Genomic DNA, 27064 nt, shown 5'->3' with positions numbered 1-27064 from the left:
TCTACTGACTCCTTCAAGAAACATCTGTGTTTGATGATCTACTGACTCCTTCAAGAAACATCTGTGTTTGATGATCTACTGACTCCTTCAAGAAACATCTGTGTTTGATGATCTACTGACTCCTTCAAGAAACATCTGTGTTTGATGATCTACTGACTCCTTCAAGAAACATCTGTGTTTGATGATCTACTGACTCCTTCAAGAAACATCTGTGTTTGATGATCTACTGACTCCTTCAAGAAACATCTATGTTTGATGATCTACTGACTCCTTCAAGAAACATCTGTGTTTGATGATCTACTGACTCCTTCAAGAAACATCTCTGTCTTTGATGATCTACTGACTCCTTCAAGAAACATCTCTGTCTTTGATGATCTACTGACTCCTTCAAGAAACATCTCTGTGTTTGATGATCTACTGACTCCTTCAAGATTCATCTGTGTTTGATGATCTACTGACTCCTTCAAGAAACATCTCTGTCTTTGATGATCTACTGACTCCTTCAAGAAACATCTGTGTTTGATGATCTACTGACTCCTTCAAGAAACATCTGTGTTTGATGATCTACTGACTCCTTCAAGAAACATCCGTGTTTGATGATCTACTGACTCCTTCAAGAAACATCTGTGTTTGATGATCTACTGACTCCTTCAAGAAACATCCATGTTTGATGATCTACTGACTCCTTCAAGAAACATCTGTGTTTGATGATCTACTGACTCCTTCAAGAAACATCTGTGTTTGATGATCTACTGACTCCTTCAAGAAACCTCTGTGTTTGATGATCTACTGACTCCTTCAAGAAACATCTGTGTTTGATGATCTACTGACTCCTTCAAGAAACATCTCAGGACACTTTTATTTGAGCTTTTCCCTGATTTTCTGAGACATGTTTGCCTTTAAAGTATATATTTTATTGAGTATTGTTTTAATTGTTTAAGCGCTTTGTGACCCTGGTCTAGAAAAGCGTTCAACAAATATTACTTACTATCTTAAGCTCAACCTGCCAGGTAAGAAAAGTGTGAACATGATTCATTAATTCACCTACGAGGTGCAAAAGAAAAGTGTATTTTTAAGATGTTTTTACTCTTATTTTGAACTGAGGGTATATTTTGTATTTTCAACACTAGGTGGCAGTAAACGCTGCTTCGCTGTTCTGACAGTAACTCAACACGACATTCATGGTTTATATGGTCGATGTTACGTTGTTTGTTTCTGTGATAAAAAAGCCAATAATTCGCTGCATTTGTACTTGTTTGTTATTGTTTGTCTTTTTGACGTAACATCACGAAAGGAGTCAAGGAGCGTGATGCGTTCATGGCCCCCTGGTTAAATGCAATCTCTAAACGCTTCTGGATTTAATCGTTGTAAAGGATGATTATAAAGTGATGTTCACGGATACAAGTGGATCTCTTCTACTGATCCTCATGGCTGCGTGGTGAGGAGGCTTCAATCAGGTCGGCGGCGGATTACAGTCGCACTGTATCGTAAGTAGCTTGCAGTTGGTTCGTGCGGTCCGTGAAGGCAGCAGCGGCGTCTTTTTAAAAGCAACACATGAACGAGTTGAACGAGGTTCGCCGAACACTTGTTGTGTTCGTGGATCCAGACTCGTGTCGAACCGGGACCGTGAGTCCGCCGCAGTGAGGAGGTCGTCGTGGGGTTTTTTATTTTAAAAAGAATGACACCTCGAACCGGGTCCGGAATCTTAGAACCGAGCGCAGCATGTTAGCTCGATGCTAGTCGGTGTCGGTTCGATATTATTCTGCGGGAGAAGTTCGCTGACTTGACGTCGAGCAGAAGTTTTGAGTCATTTTTCACCTGTTTTGAGTCTCTTTTCACCGAGTTTAGCTGCGACTCGAGGCGGATCTGTCGAGACTTTCCTCGCCGGTGAGTCGATCTTTGAGTTTGACACGAAACCACTTCATGTATCTGTGACTCTGAACGTGTACTTGTACTCGTAACTACGTGTTTATTTCATCAAGACATAGTAATCGAACACAGAGTAATAACTGTTACAGAAGTTCCTGTTTCAAGTGTAATAAACTTCATTTCCTCAATCGTTCCTGGAACTTTCACTGTTTGATTTTTAAACTTTGGTGTCGTGAGTTCATGCGAATCACTTTGTTCAGAAGATGTTTTTATTATATTGTGGTTTTTAATCTTGTTTTCTTGGTGTTTCTCAGCCTCTGAATGGCCTCTGCTGTGGCAATGAAAACTGAGAAGAGACCTGCAACTGATTCTGTGGACGCGGACTCGAATGCAAAGAAACCCAGGTGATGATGAAGATGATGATGATGATGATGGCGATGATGATGATGATGATGATGGTGAAGAAGATGATGATGATGATGATGATGAGGATGAAGATGATGATGATGGTGAAGATGATGATGATGAAAGTGAAGATGATGATGATGATGATGGTGAAGATGATGATGATGATGGTGAAGATGATGATGATGATGATGATTGTGAAGATGATGAGGATGGTGATGATGATGATGATGAGGATGGAGATGATGATGAGGATGATTATTGTGAAGATGATGAGGATAAAGATGATGAGGATGATGATGATGGTGAAGAAGATGATGATGATGAGGATAAAGATGATGAGGATGAAGATGATGATGATGGTGAAGATGATGATGATGAAAGTGAAGATGATGATGATGATTGTGAAGATGATGAGGATGGTGATGATGATGATGAGGATGGAGATGATGATAATGAGGATGATGATGATGATGATGATTATTGTGAAGATGATGAGGATAAAGATGATGAGGATGATGATGATGGTGAAGAAGATGATGATGAGGATGAGGATGAAGATGATGATGATGGTGAAGATGATGATGATGAAAGTGAAGATGATGATGAGGATGAGGATGAAGATGATGATGATGGTGAAGATGATGATGATGAAAGTGAAGATGATGATGATGGTGAAGATGATGATGATGATGGTGAAGATGATGATGATGATTGTGAAGATGATGAGGATGGTGATGATGATGATGGTGATGATGATGAGGATGATGAAAGTGAAGATGATGATGATGATGATGGTGAAGATGATGATGATGATGGTGAAGATGATGATGATGATTGTGAAGATGATGAGGATGAGGATGAGGATGATGATGATGATGAGGATGATTATTGTGAAGATGATGAGGATAAAGATGATGAGGATGATGATGATGGTGAAGAAGATGATGATGATGATGAGGATGAAGATGATGATGATGGTGAAGATGATGATGATGAAAGTGAAGATGATGATGATGATGATGGTGAAGATGATGATGATGATGGTGAAGATGATGATGATGATGATGAGGATGATGAGGATGGAGATGATGATGATGAGGATGATTATTGTGAAGATGATGAGGATAAAGATGATGAGGATAAAGATGATGAGGATAAAGATGATGAGGATGATGATGATGGTGAAGAAGATGATGATGATGATGATGAGGATAAAGATGATGAGGATGAAGATGATGATGATGGTGAAGATGATGATGATGAAAGTGAAGATGATGATGATGGTGAAGATGATGATGATGGTGAAGATGATGATGATGATGATGATTGTGAAGATGATGAGGATGGTGATGATGATGATGATGATGAGGATGGAGATGATGATGATGAGGATGATTATTGTGAAGATGATGAGGATAAAGATGATGAGGATGATGATGATGGTGAAGAAGATGATGATGATTATGAGGATAAAGATGATGAGGATGAAGATGATGATGATGGTGAAGATGATGATGATGAAAGTGAAGATGATGATGATGATGGTGAAGATGATGATGATGATTGTGAAGATGATTGTGAAGATGATGATGATGAAAGTGAAGATGATGATGATGAGGGTGAAGATGATGAGGATGAAGATGAAGATGATGATGGTGAAGATGAGGATGAAGATGATGATGATGGTGAAGATGATGATGAGGATGAGGATGAAGATGATGGTGAAGATGATGAGGATGAGGATGCTGATGATGATGATGATGATGATGATGGTGAAGATGATGATGGTGAAGATGATGAGGATGAAGATGCTGATGATGGTGAAGATGATGAGGATGAAGATGCTGATGATGGTGAAGAAGATGATGCTGATGATGGTGAAGAAGATGATGATGATTATGGTGAAGAAGATGATGATGATGAAAGTGAAGATGATGATGGTGAAGATGATGATGATGGTGAAGATGATGATGATGAAAGTGATGATGATGATGATGATGGTGATGGTGAAGATGAGGGTGAAGATGATGATGATGATGATGATGGTGAAGAAGATGATGATGATGCTGAAGATAAAGAGGATGCTGAAGATAAAGAGGATGCTGAAGATAAAGATGATGATGATGATGATGGTGAAGATAAAGATGATGATGAGGATGATGGTGAAGATGATGATGATGGTGAAGATAAAGATGATGGTGAAGATGATGATGAGGATGATGGTGAAGATGATGATGATGGTGATGAAGATGAAGATGATGAGGGTCTAGATGATGATGGTGATGGTGATGAAGATGATGATGGTGAAGATGATGATGATGATGATGGTGAAGATGATGATGATGATAAAGATGAAGATGATAATGAAGATGATGATGATGATGATGATTGTGATGATGATGATGATTGTGAAGATGATGATGATGGTTAAGATGATGATGATGTTGGTGACGATGATGGTGAAGATGATGAAGATGAAGATGATAATGAAGATGATGATGATTGTGATGATGATGATGATGATGATGATGATTGTGATGATGATGATGATGGTTAAGATGATGATGGTGATAATGATGATGTTGGTGAAGATGATGGTGAAGATGATGAAGATGATGATGATTGTGATGATGATGATAATGATGAAGCTCCGACGACTTCTCTTCGATCCAGACATTGATATAAAACATTTGTTTGTATTAATTTGTCTTGACATATCGTTACTTTTAAAGGTTAGAAATCAATTTGTCTTGTTAAATATTTGACGAAACCACTTGAAAAGTTCTTCTTTTTTGGGACGTCGAAAACAAAAAGGTTTATTGTCCACAAAGTCTAGGAAGGATTTTTTTTTTGAGTGAACAAACATGTTGACGGTCTTTGTTGACCTCCTGAAGCGACAGAGCTCATCAAAATGCAGGTTTGACTCCTCCTTCTAGTTGTATTGAAATAAAGTAAGTAAGTAATTTGTATTTATATAGAACTTTGCCAGACCAGGCTCAGCGCTTAAACAATCAAAACAATATTCAACAAAGTATATACTTTAAAGGTCAAGATAAAACTGAGAACTCAACAGTAGTTCAAGAAAATCAAGGAAAAGCCTGAACAAATAAAAATGTCTTGATGTTTCTTGAAGGAGTCAGTAGATCATCAAACACAGATGTTTCTTGAGGGAGTCAGTAGATCATCAAACACAGATGTTTCTTGAAGGAGTCAGTAGATCATCAAACACAGATGTTTCTTGAAGGAGTCAGTAGATCATCAAACACAGATGTTTCTTGAAGGAGTCAGTAGATCATCAAACACAGATGTTTCTTGAAGGAGTCAGTAGATCATCAAACACAGATGTTTCTTGAAGGAGTCAGTAGATCATCAAACACAGATGTTTCTTGAAGGAGTCAGTAGATCATCAAACACAGATGTTTCTTGAAGGAGTCAGTAGATCATCAAACACAGATGTTTCTTGAAGGAGTCAGTAGATCATCAAACACAGAGATGTTTCTTGAAGGAGTCAGTAGATCATCAAACACAGATGTTTCTTGAAGGAGTCAGTAGATCATCAAACACAGATGTTTCTTGAAGGAGTCAGTAGATCATCAACTGCAAAGAGAGAAGACGATCGGTCCAAAGATTATTTTAATCTGTATAAACCTCGTTGAAGTTTAATTCAAGAAGAAAAAAAAAAGTCTGTGCTTCTGTCAGACACAAGTAGAGAAAAATGAAAATGAAAAGCTGTGAAAACGATTAAAATCACATTTTTGGATGTGAAAAAACAATCTTCTGCTGATGAAATCTGAGTATAATGAGTGTTTTGAGTAATTTAAACATCAGCTTTTTAACCTTGACTGTGTTTTATTTCCCGTAGGAAACTCCTTCCCAGCCTCAAGACCAAACGCGCCCCCGAGCTAGTTCTGGTGATCGGCACCGGGGTCAGTTCGGCCGTGGCCCCCCAGGTCCCGGCCCTGCGCTCCTGGAAGGGTCTGATCCAGGCTCTGCTGGACGCCGCCAATGACTTCGACCTCCTAGAAGAAGAGGAGAGTCGCAGGTTCCAGAAGCACATGCAAGAAGATAAGAACCTGGTGCATGTGGCGCACGACCTCATCCAGAAGCTGTCACCGGTGAGAACGCCTGGTTTATCTTCTTTATAGTCTTTCTTTTGATCCTTGATCTCTTGTTTGCTCAAGTGTTTTCCAACCGTCAAGCTTCTATGGATCGTTTAAATTGTTTTCAATGTAAAACAAGTTACACATGAAAGTATAAACAGTCGCACGAGTCATGCCGCAGGGTTTTGCTCCTTGAAAAGTCTTTAAAGGTCAATAAAAGAATGAAACATTAATAAATTAATAACATTAATAAAACATTAAAAAAAAAAAAAAGGTTTGTGAAGGAAATCATTTTCCAATCAAGTCAGAAAAGTCTTTAAAAACTGTAAAAATTTCATGTTTTTAGTTGATTGTCCAGTTTTTTACTACTAATTCTACTACTACTTTTACTTTTCTACTACTTAGACTTTTACTACTAATTCCACTACTACTTCTAGTACTACTAAGACTTCTGCTTTTACTACCAATTCTACTACTACTTTTACTTTTCTACTACTTGTAATTATACTACTAATTCCACTACTACTTCTAGTACTACTACAACTTCTGCTTTTACTACTACTTTTACTTTTCTACTACTTGTAATTTTACTACTAATTCCACTTCTTCTACTTTTACTTTTCTACTACTTGTAATTATACTACTAATTCCACTTCTTGTACTTTTACTACTACTTTTACTTTTCTACTACTTGTAATTATACTACTAATTCCACTTCTTGTATTTTTACTACTACTTTTACTTTTCTACTACTTGTAATTTTACTACTAATTCCACTTCTTCTACTTTTACTACTACTTTTACTTTTCTATTACTTGTAATTATACTACTAATTCCACTTCTTGTACTTTTACTACTATTTTTACTTTTCTACTACTTGTAATTATACTACTAATTCCACTTCTTGTACTTTTACTACTACTTTTACTTTTCTACTACTTGTAATTTTACTACTAATTCCACTTCTTGTACTTTTACTACTACTTTTACTTTTCTACTACTTGTCATTTTACTGACTTCTTATACTTTTACTACTAATTCTACTAATACTTCCACTACTACTACTTCTACTTTAACTACTAATTCTACTAATACTTCCACTAATACTACTTCTACTTCAACTACTAATTCTACTTCTACTTTTACATTACTACTACTTCTATTTGTACTACTAATTCCAATTATTCTACTTTAATTACTAATTCTACTTTAAGTACTAATTCCACTACTTCTTCCACAGCACAAGTTTTAGTTGATTGTCCAGTTGGTCTTATGATTTCAAATGGTATTTAAAAAGTTTAAAAGTTTTCCATTTAAACTGCCTGGAGCTGCAGTACAACTTTGCTGAACTGAGTCGAACCAGCAGCGACGGAGCAGGAATGTTCCCCGACAGCTTTGAAATGAACATCTAGTCAACAACTTGTTCTGTTTTTAAACCAACCCGTGTGAGTTTTAAACATGTTATTATTGCTCGGATCACACTATCCATCGTAACCATAACATACGATTATTTACTGGATTTAATCATCGTTGTGCTTCAGGTTCGTCAGATAAACGAGTGGAAAACATGTAGATAGTTTTCCCGTCTTGTGGTACCAGCGTAGTGTGTATCTGGAGCGTAAACACATGTGCAGCTCAGAACATAAAGTCCCACCAAGACCCTGATAACGGGTCGAGTCGTCGGCTCCGAGGCTGGATTCTTAGACGTACTCTCAGGTTTTTTAACTCCTCACCGTCTTGGAGTTCAGGTTTCTTTTGTTGTACTCTGGAAATTCTGTGAAGAAAACCCACCTTTGTGCTCGTGAATTCCTACTTTCCATGCAAGTGTGTATCAGATTAATCTTGACCTGTAAACAATGGGGTTATGAGGCTAATCTGTTGTTTTCTGCAGCTGCTTGACACACTTTCAAGCTTCATCCTGTGCAAGGTGGACCCGAATCAAACCAATAAATAAGCCTCTAAATACCTTTAATTGTGTGAATGCTGGGAAGCCTTCATTGTGTGAATGCTGGGAAGCCTTCATTGTGTGAATGCTGGGAAGCCTTCATTAGCATTCAGACAATTGAGATCCAACTACAAAAACAAATTTTATCTGATTTGAATCATTCAAACTTTTATCAATTCGGCTCGTTTCCAAAATGCGGGCTATGTTCCAGGTTTCAATCCTTCAACTTTGACCTAATACTTAGACTTTTACTACTAATTCTAATACTACTTTTACTTTTACTACTATTTCCACAACTACTTCTAATACTATTTCTACTTTTACTACTATTCTACTACTACTTTTACTTTTCTACTGCTTGTAATTGTACTACTAATTCCCCTTCTTCTACTTTAACTATTAATTCTACTAATACTTCTACTACTACTACTTCTACTTTAACTACTAATTCTACTACTACTTTTACATTTCTACTACTTCTATTTTTACTACTAATTCCACTTATTCTACTTTAACTACTAATTCTACTACTAATTCCACTACTTCTACTTGAACTACTAATTCTACTACTACTTTTACATTTCTACTACTTCTGTTTTTACTTCTAATTCCACTTATTCTACTTTAACTACTAATTCTACTAATACTTTTACATTTCTACTACTTCTATTTTTACTACTAATTCTACTTGTTCTACTTTAAGTATTAATTCTACCAATACTTCCACTACTTCTACTTTAACTACTAATCCTACAACTACTTTTACATTTCTACAACTTCAATTGTTCTACTAATTCCACTTATTCTACATAAACTACTAATTCTACTAATACTTCCACTACTACTACTTCTACTTTAACTACTAATTCTACTACTACTTTTACATCTCTAGTTTTACGACTAATTCTACTACTACTTTTACATCTCTACAAATTCTAGTTTTACGACTAATTCAACTACTACTTCCACAGCACAGCAGGGTCAGCATTTACTCTTTATTTTCTTCTGGTCACTCTTTCTAGTTAAAGTTATAATTGGACGATGATCTTGACTAAGAAGCCATATTTGTTGGTCTGTTCTTCAGAGGACCAGGTTGAAGGTTGAAGGTTGAAGGTTGAAGGTTGAAGGTGAAGGCGTCACACTGACCTAATGCCAGACGTCAAGAATCACGAACTGATGCGTCTGAACTGCATGTTTAACTTGGAGCAGGTTTGAAGTGAGACGTGGCTTCACCTCAGAAGGGAATGTTTGTTCTCCTTGTGTGCTGAGCGGCTGCGATAGAATGTTACGAGGCCTCGTAACGCGACATTACGCCGATGATGCAATATCTGGCAAAACGCTGCCTTGATTATACAACAATTTTGTGGTTTTCTCAAGGAGCGGTTACAAGAGTTGCTCTTTCATGCTCTAAAGATTTGTCCACTGTGATATCTAGAAGTCAATAATATCTAGAAGTCAATAATATCTAGAAGTCAATAAGAGTGTTCTGGGAGCCACGGCGGCACACAGCGAGTGACTAAGCTACTTTAGAACTGATTAGGAAGGCATTTGACGAGACAGAGTTGAGCTGAGCCAAGATGCAGGAGAAGAACTTGTTGTGCAACATTATATGGGTTCAGATTTGAGGTGTGAGAAAACAATCGAAACATTTAACTATCAGGATATTTTTACTGTATCAATAATGACAACACGTATAAATAATTTAATTTATCTTCCAAAACATACTTTTATCAAAGTTAATTTAGTGTATACATACCAATAAAGTATATATACAATAAAACTTTTTTTTTATTTACAATTAACATGTAAATATCTCCACGTTAATTTTTGTGTTGCAATTAAACGGTTGGTTACGTCCTTCGTAGGAAGAATTACATCCCTTGAGATCCTGGTGATGACTGAGGACGAGAGGATACAGTGAGTCCAGCAACTTTTAAACTTGATGTTTGGACATATTTTGGTTTGAAAACAAATTAAAGTAATTACGACTTCGTCAAGAGTCATGTGGTCTGTAAATACTACAACACCAGAGTCAAGTACTGGACAATACTACACATATATACTTGTTACTACACTATCACAACACCAGAGTCAAGTACTGGACAATATTACACATATATACTTGTTACTATACTATCACAACACCAGAGTCAAGTACTACAGAATACTACACATATATACTTGTTACTACACTATCACAACACCAGAGTCAAGTACTGCACAATACTACACATATATACTTGTTACTACACTATCACAACACCAGAGTCAATTACTGGACAATACTACACATATATCCTTGTTACTACACTATCACAACACTAAAGTCAAGTACTCCACAATAATACACATATATACTTGTTACTACACTATCACAACACCAGAGTCAAGTACTCCACAATACTACACATATATACTTGTTACTACACTATCACAACACCAGAGTCAAGTACTCCACAATACTACACATATATACAGTGCCTTGCGAAAGTATTCGGCCCCCTTGAACCTTTCAACATTTCGCCACATTTCAGGCTTCAAACATAAAGATATAAAATTTTAATTTTTTTTCATGAATCAACAACAAGTGGGACACAATCGTGAAGTGGAACGAAATTTATTGGATAATTTAAACTTTTTTAACAAATAAAAAACTGAAAAGTGGGGCGTGCAATATTATTCAGCCCCATTGCGCTAATACTTTGTAGCGCCACCTTTTGCTGCAATTACAGCTGCAAGTCTCTTGGGGTATGTCTCTATCAGTTTTGCACATCGAGAGACTGGAATTCTTGCCCATTCTTCCTTGCAAAACAGCTGGAGCTCAGTGAGGTTGGATGGAGAGCGTTTGTGAACAGCAGTCTTCAGCTCTTTCCACAGATTCTCGATTGGATTCAGGTCTGGACTTTGACTTGGCCATTCTAACACCTGGATACGTCTATTTGTGAACCATTCCATTGTAGATTTGGCTTTATGTTTTGGATCATTGTCCTGTTGGAAGATAAATCTCCGTCCCAGTCTCAGGTCTTTTGCAGACTCCAACAGGTTTTCTTCCAGAATGGTCCTGTATTTGGCTCCATCCATCTTCCCATCAATTTTAGCCATCTTCCCTGTCCCTGCTGAAGAAAAGCAGGCCCAAACCATGATGCTGCCACCACCATGTTTGACAGTGGGGATGGTGTGTTCAGGGTGATGAGCTGTGTTGCTTTTACGCCAAACATATCGTTTTGCATTGTGGCCAAAAAGTTCGATTTTGGTTTCATCTGACCAGAGCACCTTCTTCCACATGTGTGGTGTGTCTCCCAGGTGGCTTGTGGCCAACTTTAAACAAGACTTTTTATGGATATCTTTGAGAAATGGCTTTCTTCTTGCCACTCTTCCATAAAGGCCAGATTTGTGCAGTGCACAACAGATTGTTGTCCTATGGACAGACTCTCCCACCTCAGCTGTAGTTATCTGCAGTTCATCCAGAGTGATCATGGGCCTCTTGGCTGCATCTCTGATCAGTCTTCTCCTTGTTTGAGATGAAAGTTTGGAGGGACGGCCGGGTCTTGGTAGATTTGCAGTGGTCTGATACTCCTTCCATTTCAATATAATTGCTTGCACGGTGCTCCTTGAGATGTTTAAAGCTTGGGAAATCTTTTTGTATCCAAATCCGGCTTTAAACTTCTCCACAACAGTATCTCGGACCTGCCTGGTGTGTTGCTTTGTCTTCATGGTTCTCTCTGCGCTTTAAACAGAACCCTGAGACTATCAAAGAGCAGGTGCATTTATACGGAGACTTGATTACACACAGGTGCCTTCTATTGATCATCATCAGTCATTTAGGACAACATTGGATCATTCAAAGATCCTCACTGAACTTCTGGAGTGAGTTTGCTGCACTGAAAGTAAAGGGGCCCTTTTCAGTTTTTTATTTGTTAAAAAAGTTTAAATTATCCAATAAATTTCGTTCCACTTCACGATTGTGTCCCACTTGTTGTTGATTCATGACAAAAAATTAAAATTTTATATCTTTATGTTTGAAGCCTGAAATGTGGCGAAATGTTGAAAGGTTCAAGGGGGCCGAATACTTTCGCAAGGCACTGTACTTGTTACTATAGTATATTGTCAGGTTAAGGCTTAATACCAAAAACAAGGTGTTTGTGTGAGTTTGCTTGGGACTGGCAAGATAAAAACACTGCCCTATTCCACCCGAGACACATTGAATGCAACATCAATATTATTACTATGGGTGGTATCACTGAGGACGAGCAGATACGGTCGACTACATGTGCTTTTAAAGCTGATGTTTAGGGTTTCAGTTCCATTAATTCAACCAAAAGAGAGTGAAACAACATGTCACTAAAATTCATTTTCCCTTAAACTTAAAATATTATCTAAATATATCATATCGTGAGATTAGTACAGTTGTCAAACAATATCACTTATAACGCTCAGTCTCGCGGGACTTGCATCGATTTCCCGCGAAACTGAGCGACATCAGAGAGGAGCCGCCGGCGCGTCGTGATATCAGCAGATCAATAATAAATCCTTGTACACGCACACATAACACTTTATAAATGACGCTAACAACTTAGCTCGTTAGCATACGGTGAAGACGCACACATAACACTTTATAAATGACGCTAACAACTTAGCTCGTTAGCATACGGTGAAGACGCACACATAACACTTTATAAATGACGCTAACAACTTAGCTCTTTAGCATACGGTGAAGACGGACAGGTTTGTTTGGAAGTTCACGATCTTATAAGAAAACAACTGAGACGAGATGAAAAGTTCTTACAATATGTTGCTTTAACAAAGGAGGTTGAAAGAGACGAGTGACTGGATCACTAGTGTTTGACTAGATCATAAGTTAGTATTACTTCCGTGTATATACTGAGCTAAGTCAGCGCCAGTAAGGCTGGTCGCCATAGCAACCAAGCCTAACAAGCTGCACAGTTCACAGACGGACGGAGACGTAAACAACAACGAGACATAGAAGTACAAATTGACAACTTTACAGAACGTGACACTGATTGATCGAAGTGATCATTTAAGAAATGCTTGATTTATACAATAAAAAATATAAATTATCGCACATGTTTTATGTATATCACACGTGACGATATCGATATTTTTTCAATATATCGTGCAGCCTTACTCAAAATATAGTTTTACCTCAGACCTTAAACTTGTTATCAGAGTTGTAGTTTTGTAGTGGAATTGTTTGTTGTTTTTTTAAATTAAAAATATTTAACGTGTGGTTCCGTTAATTGTAATAATAATAATAATAATAATAATAATAATAATCTCTATTTATATAGAGCCTTTCTAGAGGTTCCTACAGCATTTTCCTTCTTAATACAAATGTTTATTAGGATTTATTTGGGGGTCGTTTTATGCTCGTGCCAACTGTAGGCTGCAGCATGAAGTCTAGGTCTAGTGAGCCGATGGTTATTCACGTACTTCCTTCTTCAATTGTTGGAGTCGCTCACGGTGTCTCTGGTGATGTCACTTCCTGTATTGACTTGCTATTCTGGCGTTACATAACCTGGGTCTGGTGATGCCCCGTGGCCTCCAGACGTGGATAATCAGCTGCTTCCTGTGGAAAGGCCCGTTTGGTCCTTCAGAGCCTTAATCCGTTGTGAGTCTGTCTGGCCGTCCCGGGATCTCGCCGTCACTTCCTTCTCTATCTCAGGCTTGACCTGCTTCAGCACTTGTTGACGTCCAAGACTTCAGGAGACGAAGCAGCTGCTGCCACAAGCTGTGGCGTGATTCGCCGACGGAACACTTTCCCCCCGAAGCACATCTTTTAGTGCCGAATAAAAATAACATCAATAAATCAGTTTTTTTGGGCCATATTATCAATAAACGTCCAAGATTTAATTGTGGTTTTGCTTAACTTTGTTGCTAGAATATTTACACAGTATTTGATTTATTATTGTTTAGTTTCTCTTCCTTGTTTTCATGATAACGATGAGCTCCTTAAATAACATGTGAACAGATGATAGAATCAGTTTTTCATGAAGAGAACAGAGTTTTGTTGGTGATTCATCACAAAAAGATTTCAATAGTAGATACCAATACCAGTACATTTCTTTGATACTTCAATACCATGGTTTAAAAAAAATAAAAACGTCATTTTGAAGTACATAACTTTATTAAATCAGACTCTCCTGGTCAGTTTCATCCGAGTTGTACTGTTGTTTTTTTTTACAAGTTCTACTTCAAATAACATGAGTTCATAAATACTCGGAAAGCATCTCATTCTTTATCGTCACATTAAGTTAACGTAATGTTAAGTATTATAAACGTATAGAAGTCCTTAGTGAAGTAACTTTCTCTCAAATAATAGAACGTTTGTTCGTTGTACCTTTTAATATCGAACTCCCCTTGAACTATTTAAACAAGTCGTGTCTTTCAAAAGTTGGACGAGGTTCAAAGTGTTTCCTCCTTTAGCAATTAAACGGTTGGTTACGTCCTCCGTAGGAAGAATTACATCCCTTGAGATCCTGGGTGATGACTGAGGACGAGAGGATACAGTTACTTCAGCAGCTTTTAAAGCTGATGTTTGGACATAGTTTGGTTTGAAAACAGTTACGACTTCGTCAAGAGTCATGTGGTCTGTAAATACTACAACACCAGAGTTTAGTACTGGACAATACTACACATAAATCCTTGTTACTACACTATCACAACACCAGAGTCAAGTACTGGACAATACTACACATATATCCTTGTTACTAGAATACCACAACACCAGAGTCAAGTACTGGACAATACTACACATAAATCCTTGTAACTACAATACCACAACACCAGAGTCAAGTACTGGACAATACTACACATATATACTTGTTACTACACTATCACAACACCAGAGTTTAGTACTGGACTATACTACACATAAATCCTTGTTACTACACTATCACAACACCAGAGTTTAGTACTGGACAATACTACACATAAATCCTTGTTACTACACTATCACAACACCAGAGTCAAGTACTGGACAATACTACACATATATACTTGTTACTACACTATCACAACACCAGAGTCAAGTACTGGACAATACTACACATATATACTTGTTACTACACTATCACAACACCAGAGTCAAGTACTCCACAATACTACACATATATACTTGTTACTACACTAGCACAACACCAGAGTTAAGTACTCGACAATACTACACATATATACTTGTTACTATAATATATTATCAGGTTGAGGCTTAATACCAGTATGAGTTTTCTTGGGACTGGCAAGATAAAAACACTGCCCTATTCCATCTAAGGCCCATTGAATGCATCATCAATATTATTGGCTATGGGTGGTATGACTGAGGACGAGAGGATACACTCGACTCCAGGTGCTTTTAAAGCTGATGTTTGGACATATTTAGGGTTTCAGTTCCATTAATTCAACAAAAAAAGAGAGTAAAAAAACATGACACTAAAAACCCTCAGCCTTATCATCCATCCAGTCAGATGACGTCTGTGACAAAAAACACACTTTAAATTCATAGTATTTAATTAAAGATCTTTAAAGTAATGGCAGATATCTTGAGATGAGTCGTGAGTCTTTTCATGATTCAACTTGTTTCTTACATGATGTCAAGTTTATTGAAATAAGAGAAGAACTGATGGAGCTGCTCGTGATATTCAGTGGTGGAGCTCAGAAGACGTTTTACCAACAACAGTCTTGTTGTCCAGTGAGCGCGACGACAAACCGGGAACGTTGTGTTTGATAAAGTGAAGCTGAAGGACGTATAGAAACACGTAGGTCGTGAACAAACTTCTCCATTTATGTCGACTCTTCTTTTAACGGCCTCGAGTACTTCCCACTGCAGCTTCTGAATCACGTACTCGCGTTTAGTATTTGGACGTTTGACTCTGAAATTCTGTAAAATATGAAGCAAACAAGGAATTATTGTTGTTTCAATTAATTCTCTTAACCCCCAAAACCTTATTATTATTATTTTTATTCCCTAAAATTGTTCAATAAATATATTTTTTGTTTCTTTAAAAAAAAAAGTATAACTTCTTCAATAATGATTTATTTTATAATTTATTAACACAAATAAAGATTTTTTTCTTTTTTTATTTAATTTTCTTAACCTGATCCTAGTCCCAACTTTAATTGCAAACCATTACAAATGTAATTATTTAAATTTCCCATTTCTTTAAACCTTTTCAGTATTTTCTTTTACAAATAAAGAATTAAGTAAAAACATTTCATTTATTAATTTTTCTTATCTCTATTTAACCTTTTAAAAACGTTTCTTTCACTATTTTCTTTTTAATTTAATTTAATATTAATATCTATTTATCTTAACGTAACCCTACACCTAACTTTAACCATAAGACATTACAAATTGAGTTATTCTTATATTTTATTTCTTGAAACATTTTTAATTTAGCATCTTGTTTTTAAACATTTTAAATGTATACATTTTTAATTAATGTAACCTAAACACTAACCAAAACCCATTTAATTAATTATTACCATTTTTAAAACACTTTTTCCATCATTTATTTGAATTCTTTTTACGTTAAAAACATTTTCAATGATTTGATTTGCTGCGATGTTTCCAGAGAACGGGGAACGTTCGCTCGACCTTCTTCAAGGACTGTCTGTACGAGGTGTTCGACGACCTGGAGAGTAAGATGGAGAACGCCGGGAAACACCTGCTGCGATCCGTGCTGCAGCTGATGGAGAGCGGAGCCTTGGTTCTCACCACCAACTTCGACAACCTGCTGGAGATCTACGCCGCTCACCAGGGAACCAAGCTGGAGTCTCTGGACCTGACGGACGAGAAGAAGGTGCGTTTGGAAGATGGTTCTGGAAGCTTTTGATTGTACCGACGGTTTGTTTTCATTATTATATCAACATTGACCTCCAGGTAAAACAATAAATCATATTGAGTAAGGCTGCACGATATATCGAAAAAATGTTGATATAGCGATGTTGGCAGGTGCAGTATTCATATGGAAAACATGTGATAATTTATCATTTTTAAAATGTGTACTTCGATCAGTGTCACGTTCTGTAAAGTTTTCAATTTGTACTTCTATGTCTCGTTGTTGTTTACGTCTCCGTCCGTCTGTGAACTGTGTGGCGCAGCTTGCTAGGCTCGGTTGCTATGGCGACGCTGACTTAGCTCAGTATATCCACGAAAGTAAAACTAACTTATGATCTAGTCAAACACTAGTGATCCAGTGAAGTAATACTAACTTATGATCTAGTCAAACACTAGTGATCCAGTGAAGTAATACTAACTTATGATCTAGTCAAACACTAGTGATCCAGTGAAGTAATAGTAACTTATGATTTAGTCAAACACTAGTGATCCAGTGAAGTAATAGTAACTTATGATTTAGTCAAACAATAGTGATACAGTGAAGTAATACTAACTTATGATCTAGTCAAACACTAGTGATCCAGTGAAGTAATACTAACTTATGATCTAGTCAAACACTAGTGATCCAGTGAAGTAATACTAACTTATGATCTAGTCAAACACTAGTGATCCAGTGAAGTAATACTAACTTATGATCTAGTCAAACACTAGTGATCCAGTGAAGTAATACTAACTTATGATCTAGTCAAACACTAGTGATCCAGTGAAGTAATACTAACTTATGATCTAGTCAAACACTAGTGATCCAGTCACTCGTCTCTTTCAACCTCCTTTGTTAAAGCAACATATTGTAAGAACTTTTCATCTCGTCTCAGTTGTTTTCTTAGAAGATCGTGAACTTCCAAACAAACCTGTCCGTCTTCACCGTATGCTAACGAGCTAAGTTGTTAGCGTCATTTATAAAGTGTTATGTGTGCGTCTTCACCATATGCTAACGAGCTAAGTTGTTAGCGTCATTTATAAAGTGTTATGTGTGCGTCTTCACCATATGCTAACGAGCTAATTTGTTAGCGTCATTTATAAAGTGTTATGTGTGCGTCTTCACCGTATGCTAACGAGCTAACTTGTTAGCGTCATTTATAAAGTGTTATGTGTGCGTCTTCACCGTATGCTAACGAGCTAAGTTGTTAGCGTCATTTATAAAGTGTTATGTGTGCGTCTTCACCGTATGCTAACGAGCTAAGTTGTTAGCGTCATTTATAAAGTGTTATGTGTGCGTGTACAAGGAGGTGGATTTATTATTGATTTGGTGATATCAGTCGCGCCGGCGGCTCCTCTCTGATGTCGCTCAGTTTGGCGGGAAACCGATGCAAGTCCCGCGAGACTGAGCGTTATAAGTGTCGACAATACTACACATACTTGTTACTACACTATCACAACACCAGAGTCAAGTACTGGAAAATACTACACATACTTGTTACTACACTATCACAACACCAGAGTCAAGTACTCGACAATACTACACATACTTGTTACTACACTATCACAACACCAGAGTCAAGTACTCGACAATACTACACATACTTGTTACTACGTCAAGTAAGAGTCAAGTAAGAGTCAAGTACTGGACAACACTACACATATATCCTTGTTACTACACTATCACAACACCAGAGTCAAGTACTCGTCAAAACTACACATATAAACTTGTTACTACACTATCACAACACCAGAATCAAGTACTGGACAATACTACACATATATACTTGTTACTACATTCACAACACCAGAGTCAAGTACTGGACAATACTACACATATATACTTGTTACTACACTATCACAACACCAGAGTCAAGTACTGGACAATACTACACATATATACTTGTTACTACACTATCACAACACCAGAGTAAAGTACTCCACAATACTACACATATATACTTGTTACTACACTATCAAAACTTAAATTAAATAAGAATGCCTCTTATTTAATTTAATTTAATTTTAATTTAGTTAATATTTATTTTATTTTATTTATTTCGTTTTATTTCATCTTTATATTCCGTAACGACACCACAACAATGTTCAGTGTTGTGTTCACAAGACTTGCAACAATAATAATAATAATAATTTAGAACGTATTTTAGAATTATTGGAATTAAATGGAATAAAAATATTTTTGAAATAATTTAATGCTTTAGATCAACTTTGACAAATCTCTTTATTTTATTAGTATTATTGTACGAGTATATTCTCTAACGCCACCACAACAGATTGTGTTGTGTTTACGTGAAACGTATCAACACATCCTCGACACACACACCTAGTGTGAATCACAGGCTGGTGTCGCTTCAGGGAAAATACATTTTTCCACGACAGAAGTGGAACAACGAGGCCTTTAAGGAGCCTGATGTGTCAGAGGTCAAAGGTCACTCCGTTACTCAGCTGCTGTCACCTTTTATTGATTGAAAATATTTGCCGTCGCTTTAAGAGCCGAACGAAAGAAGAAGTGTTTTTTCAGGGTCAATATTTGTACTTTTGACAAACTTCCTCTCGCGTCACGTTGTAAATGTTAAAGTCTCTCCAAGATGCAGTAGATCTTGATGTTTTAAACGTATTACTTTAGAAAGTTGCTCTGAAATCTGGACGAACGAGAGGTTACGAGAGTCCATGATGACGTTATAATGGCTTCATTCCTCCTCCAGCTGTAATCACGCTTTGTTTATACAACGAGTCCCTTGGAGATGGAGACCATTAATAATGCGCGGTAACATACCTCCATGTTTGACCAATAACAGCAGAGTGGGTGTGGTTATGATCAACAAGATTTAATCTCCAGAAAAACGGTTTTCAGTGGGCGGAGCTTAAGATCATTTTCTAATGTACATATTTCAATGAAAAGAGAGTTTTGTACAAACACACACTGATGATACAATAGAGTCACACATCACAACAACACACACACACTGATGATACAATAGAGTCACATCACAACAACACACACACACTGATGATACAATAGAGTCGCACATCACAACAACACACACACACTGATGATACAATAGAGTCACACATCACAACAACACACACACACTGATGATACAATAGAGTCACACATCACAACAACACACACACTGATGATACAATAGAGTCACACATCACAACACACACACACTGATGATACAATATAGCCACACATCACAACAACACACACACACTGATGATACAATAGAGTCACACATCACAACAACACACACTGATGATACAATAGAGTCACACATCACAACACACACACACTGATGATACAATAGAGTCACACATCACAACACACACACACTGATGATACAATAGAGCCACACATCACAACAACACACACTGATGATACAATAGAGTCACACATCACAACAAACACACACTGATGATACAATAGAGTCACACATCACAACAACACACACACACACTGATGATACAATAGAGTCACACATCACAACAACACACACACACACTGATGATACAATAGAGTCACACATCACAACACACACACACTGATGATACAATAGAGTCACATATCACAACAACACACACTGATGATACAATAGAGTCACACATCACAACAACACACACTGATGATACAATTGAGTCACACATCCCAACAACACACACACACACTGATGATACAATAGAGTCACATATCACAACAACACACACACACACACACTGATGATACAATAGAGTCACACATCACAACAAAAACACACACACACTGATGATACAACAGAGTCACACATCACAACAACACGCACTGATGATACAATAGAGTCACACATCACAACAACACACACTGATGATACAATAGAGTCACACATCACAACAACACACACTGATGATACAATAGAGTCACACATCCCAACAACACACACACACACTGATGATACAATAGAGTCACACATCACAACAACACACACACACACTCTGATGATACAATAGAGTCACACATCACAACAACACACACACACACACACTGATGATACAATAGAGTCACACATCACAAAAAAAACACACACACACTGATGATACAATAGAGTCACACATCACAACAACACACACTGATGATACAATAGAGTCACACATCACAACAACACACACTGATGATACAATAGAGTCACACATCACAACAACACACACTGATGATACAATAGAGTCACACATCACAACAACACACACTGATGATACAATAGAGTCACACATCCCAACAACACACACACACTGATGATACAATAGAGTCACACATCACAACAACACACACTGATGATACAATAGAGTCACACATCACAACAACACACACACACTGATGATACAATAGAGTCACACATCACAACAATATCACATCAACACACTGAAGATACAGTAGAGTCACACACACACACTGAAGATACAATAGAGTCACACACACACACACACACACACACACACACACACACACACACACACATCAACACAACAGTTTCCTGGTGTTCTTCTCTTCCTCCTGGTATTTATTTCTCCTCGACGAGCAAATATTCGCTGCTGTTCACTGACTCCTCCGGTCAGAACAGGTTTGTGTGCAGTGGAGTGTGTGACACGTGTGTGTGTGTGTGTGTGTGTGTGACGTGTGTGTGTGTCCAGGTGCTAGAGTGGGCTCAGGAGAAGCGCAGGCTCAGTGTCCTCCACATCCACGGCGTCTACACAAACCCCTGCGGCATCGTGCTGCACCCTGCTGGCTACCAGAATGTACTGCGCAACACCGAGGTCATGGTGCGTGTGTCTGTTTTTAACTGTTTCATAGCAGTTTATTTCTTTAATAATCTCTGGTCTTCTCTAATAATCTCTTATAATCTCTGATCATCTCTAATCATTTCTGATCATCTCTTATAATCTCTGATCATCTCTAATAATCTCTAATAATCTTTTATGTTCTATCATCCCTGATCATCTCTGATCATCTCTAATAATCTCTGAACATATCTAATAATCTCTAATAATCTCTGATGTTCTCTAATAATCTCTGATTATCTCTGATCATCTCTAATAATCTCTGAACATATCTAATAATCTCTAATAATCTCTGATGTTCTCTAATAATCTCTGATTATCTCTGATCATCTCTAATAATCTCTAATACACTCTAATAATCTCTGAACATATCTAATAATCTCTAATAATCTCTGATGTTCTCTAATAATCTCTGATCATCTCTAATAATCTCTAATACACTCTAATAATCTCTGATCATCTCTAATAATCTCTAATAATATTTTATGTTCTATCATCTCTGATCATCTCTGATCATCTATAACAATCTCTGATCATCTCTAATAATTTCTAATAATATTTTATGTTCTATCATCTCTGATCATCTCTGATCATCTATAACAATCTCTGATCATCTCTAATAATCTTTTATGTTCTATCATCTCTAATAATCTCTAATAATCTTTTATGTTCTATCATCTCTGATCATCTCTGATCATCTCTAATGATCTCTGAACATATCTAATAATTTCTGATCATCTCTAATAATCTATAATAAACTCTAATAATCTCTGATCATCTCTAATAATCTCTAATAAACTCTAATAATCTCTGATCATCTCTAATAATCCTCCAGCGAGAGATCCAGAAGCTCTACGAGACCAAGTCCTTCGTGTTCCTGGGCTGCGGGCGCACAGTGGACGACACCACGTTCCAGGCTCTGTTCCTGGAGGCCGTGAAGCACAAGTCTGACCTGGAGCACTTCATGCTGGTGCGGCGCGAGGACGTGGGCGAGTTCAAGAAGCTGCGAGACAACATGCTGGACAAGGGCATCAAGGTCATCTCGTACGGAGACGAGTACGCAGACCTGCCCGAGTACTTCGAGAGACTCGCCAACGAGATCTGCAACCGAGACCTGACCACCAACGGCTGGGGTGAGACGCCGGGTTTTTATACTTTGAATGTTCGGTATCTATATATCATATATGATATATTATATATGATATATCATATATCATATATCATATATAATATATCATATATGATATATCATATTATGGTCTGATGATCGTGACGCAAAAGTATTTTTGAAATATTTATTTATTTTATTTCATAAACAATCATCATATGTATATATACAGTATATACACTCTGTGTATAAATATATATATATATATATATACATACAGTATATACACACACACATATATACACAGTATACATTTACACACACATATATATACACTGTATATATATATATATAAATATATATGTGTGTATATGTATACTGTATATATACAGTATATAATGTGTGTATATACAGTATATATATATGTGTGTATATATATATATAAATACAGTGTATATGTATACTGTATATATACAGTGTATATGTATACTGTATATATACAGTATATACTGTGTATATATATATATATATATATATATATATATACAGTGTATATATGTGTGTGTGTGTGTATATATATAATATATACAGTATATACTGCATCTATATGGTATACGGTACAGAAAACATACTGTATATTATATATATACAGTATATATACTGTATATTTTATATTATATATATATATACAGTATATGTTCTGGAGCGCTTTTCCAGACCAGGGTCACAAAGCGCTTAAACAATAAAAACAATATTCAATAAAGTATATACTTTAAAGATCAAGATAAAACTGATAACACAACAGGATTATTTTAATTCAATATTTTAACTGAATAAAATGTTAATATTTGATTTGAGTAAATAAACCGTTAAATAGATTTAATGGATAAACGTGTAAATAAACGTGTAAATAAATAAAGTGTTTTCTCTGCTTCAGGATCTCCTGCTCAGAACGGAGACGACGACCAGAACGGATGCAACGCTCAGAAGAACCTTCTTCAGGGTTGAGACGCTTCGTGTCTGGAAGTGTTTGGAAGATTTTCAAAAGTGTCTTTGCGTCTCTTTCTCACCGTAGATGCGTCTCTTTCTCACCGTCTATTTGTGGACGCGTCTCTTTCTCACCGTCTCACCGTAGATGCGTCTCCTTCTCACGCTGGACGCGTCTCTTTCTCACGCTGGACGCGTCTCCTTCTCATGCTGGACGCGTCTCCTTCTCGCCGTGGACGCGTCTCCTTCTCGGCGTGGCAAGTCTCCTTCTCACGCTGGACGCGTCTCCTTCTCGCCGTGGACGCGTCTCCTTCTCGGCGTGGCAAGTCTCCTTCTCACGCTGGACGCGTCTCCTTCTCGCCGTGGACGCGTCTCCTTCTCACGCTGGACGCGTCTCCTTCTCGGCGTGGACGCGTCTCTTTCTCACGCTGGACGCGTCTCCTTCTCGGCGTGGACGCGTCTCTTTCTCACGCTGGACGCGTCTCCTTCTCGCCGTGGACGCGTCTCCTTCTCATGCTGGACGCGTCTCCTTCTCATGCTGGACGCGTCTCCTTCTCATGCTGGACGCGTCTCTTTCTCGCCGTGGACGCGTCTCCTTCTCGGCGTGGACGCGTCTCTTTCTCACGCTGGACGCGTCTCCTTCTCGCCGTGGACGCGTCTCCTTCTCATGCTGGACACGTCTCCTTCTCGCCGTGGCAAGTCTCCTTCTCGCCGTAGACGCGTCTCCTTCTCGCCGTGGACGCGTCTCCTTCTCACGCTGGACGCGTCTCTTTCTCGCCGTGGACGCGTCTCTTTCTCACGCTGGACGCGTCTCCTTCTCGCCGTGGACGCGTCTCCTTCTCGCCGTGGACGCGTCTCCTTCTCACGCTGGACGCGTCTCTTTCTCACGCTGGACGCGTCTCCTTCTCGCCGTGGACGCGTCTCCTTCTCACGCTGGACGCGTCTCCTTCTCGCCGTGGACGCGTCTCCTTCTCACGCTGGACGCGTCTCTTTCTCGCCGTGGACGCGTCTCTTTCTCACGCTGGACGCGTCTCCTTCTCGCCGTGGACGCGTCTCCTTCTCACCGTCTATTCATGGACGCGTCTCCTTCTCACGCTGGACGCGTCTCCTTCTCGCCGTGGACGCGTCTCCTTCTCGCCGTCTATTCATGGACGCGTCTCCTTCTCACGCTGGACGCGTCTCCTTCTCGCCGTAGACGCGTCTCCTTCTCGCCGTCTATTCATGGACGCGTCTCCTTCTCACGCTGGACGCGTCTCCTTCTCGCCGTGGACGCGTCTCCTTCTCGCCGTGGACGCGTCTCTTTCTCGCCGTGGACGCGTCTCCTTCTCACGCTGGACGCGTCTCCTTCTCACGCTGGACGCGTCTCCTTCTCGCCGTGGACGCGTCTCCTTCTCACGCTGGACGCGTCTCCTTCTCACGCTGGACGCGTCTCCTTCTCGCCGTGGACACGTCTCCTTCTCACGCTGGACGCGTCTCCTTCTCGCCGTAGACGCGTCTCCTTCTCACGCTGGACGCGTCTCCTTCTCACGCTGGACGCGTCTCCTTCTCACGCTGGACGCGTCTCCTTCTCGCCGTAGACGCGTCTCCTTCTCGCCTTGGACGCGTCTCCTTTTTTTGTTTTGTTCATTTTAAAACTGTCGATTTATTCCTGACGAAGCAAAAGTAGCAAGTTTTCGAATCAGCACTTTGAGAAAAGTTGTTTTTTCTTCTTGTGGTATTTTCACATTCCATCAAGTTTCAATATTTCCTCCTGGATTGAAAACTGACGCCGAATGTAACTTTTTTTTAAACATGCGAGTCGAACCGTCAACTCCTGGTTCAGCAGCAATAACTCTTCGACTCCCAGGCGGGAAAATACGGAGAGAAAAAAAAACACAAGTGTTTTTGTATTTTTGAATATTTGCATGTTTTCTGATATAGTATTTATACAAGTACTATTTTCAAAATAAAGCTTTTGGGTATTTCCATGTGTGATCTTGTGTTATTGTCGTTATCGTGGCGACACTAAAGTATTTTTTCAAAAGAAAATTCAGTGGGAATGTTGACTGCTGTGCTTTGGAAGGAGTATTGGAATTAGTAGTTGAAGTAGAAGTAGTAGTAGTATCAGTAGCAGAAGTGGTAGTGGAAGTATTAGTGGAATTAGTAGTTTGAGTAGAAAAATTCAAATGAGAAGTAAAAGTAATAGTGGAATTAGTAGTAAAAGTATAAGTTGTAGAAAATTAAAAGTAGTAGTAAAATAAGAAGTAGTAGATAAGTAAAAGTAATAGTCGAATTAGTAGTACAAGTCTAAGTTGTAGGTCAAAGGAAGGAGTTGAAACATGAGTTGAAGATTTTCCCCATTGAAATGAATGGCGTAGAAGAAATAAAAGAAAGGGTGGAAGAGATAAAAGAAAGCTAGAACATAGCCTGCATTTCGGAAACAAGAATTGATAAAAAAAAATTGAATGGTTCGGATAAAATTTGAGTTAGCTGCACAAAGTTTAGGTTGGAAGAAAACAGGATCTCAAATGTGTACATGCTTGCGTTTCTGGCTCCCCCTAGTGGCGGAATACTCTGTTTCAACTTTAAAATAAGTTTCTATAATTTTCGCTTCAGAACAAGTTGGTTCGGGTTTTATTCTCCTGGTAAAAAGTCGAAAGTCTCTCAATACTTCTTATGAAACAGAAAATTTTAATATAAATGTTAAAGTCAAAATCTAACTTTCAAACACATGCTGCGTCTCAAATCGCATACTTCTCTTAGTATACTAGAAGTTAGTATCATCAGGATAGTGTACGTACTAACTAGTAACTAATTCTCCACAGATAGTATGTCTCAAACATACTTCTCTTAGTATACTAGAAGTTAGTATCAGGATAGTGTACGTACTAACTAGTAACTAATCCTCCACAGACAGTATGTCTCAAACATACTTCTCTTAGTATACTAGAAGTTAGTATCATCAGGATAGTGTACGTACTAACTAGTAACTAATCCTCCAC

General features: G+C 38.1%; 1 protein-coding gene across 1 annotated transcript; it reads left to right on the top strand.

The window, feature by feature from the left end:
* The first annotated feature begins 1526 nt into the window (after nucleotides 1-1526).
* Nucleotides 1527-26052, top strand: siral1 (SIR2 antiphage like 1). Its single transcript, XM_087796008.1, has 7 exons — nucleotides 1527-1887; nucleotides 2184-2273; nucleotides 6140-6392; nucleotides 16911-17138; nucleotides 21842-21970; nucleotides 22824-23121; nucleotides 24034-26052. Exons 2-7 carry the CDS (start codon nucleotides 2191-2193, stop codon nucleotides 24102-24104), a joined length of 1062 nt encoding a protein of 353 aa, XP_087652134.1. The 5' UTR covers nucleotides 1527-1887; nucleotides 2184-2190; the 3' UTR covers nucleotides 24105-26052.
* Nucleotides 26053-27064: the final 1012 nt, after the last annotated feature.

The sequence above is a fragment of the Callionymus lyra genome, chromosome 7 (assembly GCF_982586985.1).
Source record: "Callionymus lyra chromosome 7, fCalLyr1.hap1.1, whole genome shotgun sequence".
Lineage (NCBI taxonomy): Eukaryota > Metazoa > Chordata > Actinopteri > Syngnathiformes > Callionymidae > Callionymus > Callionymus lyra.
The sequence above is the reverse complement of the archived record's forward strand: the minus strand, read 5'-3'. Positions and strand labels throughout refer to the sequence as shown.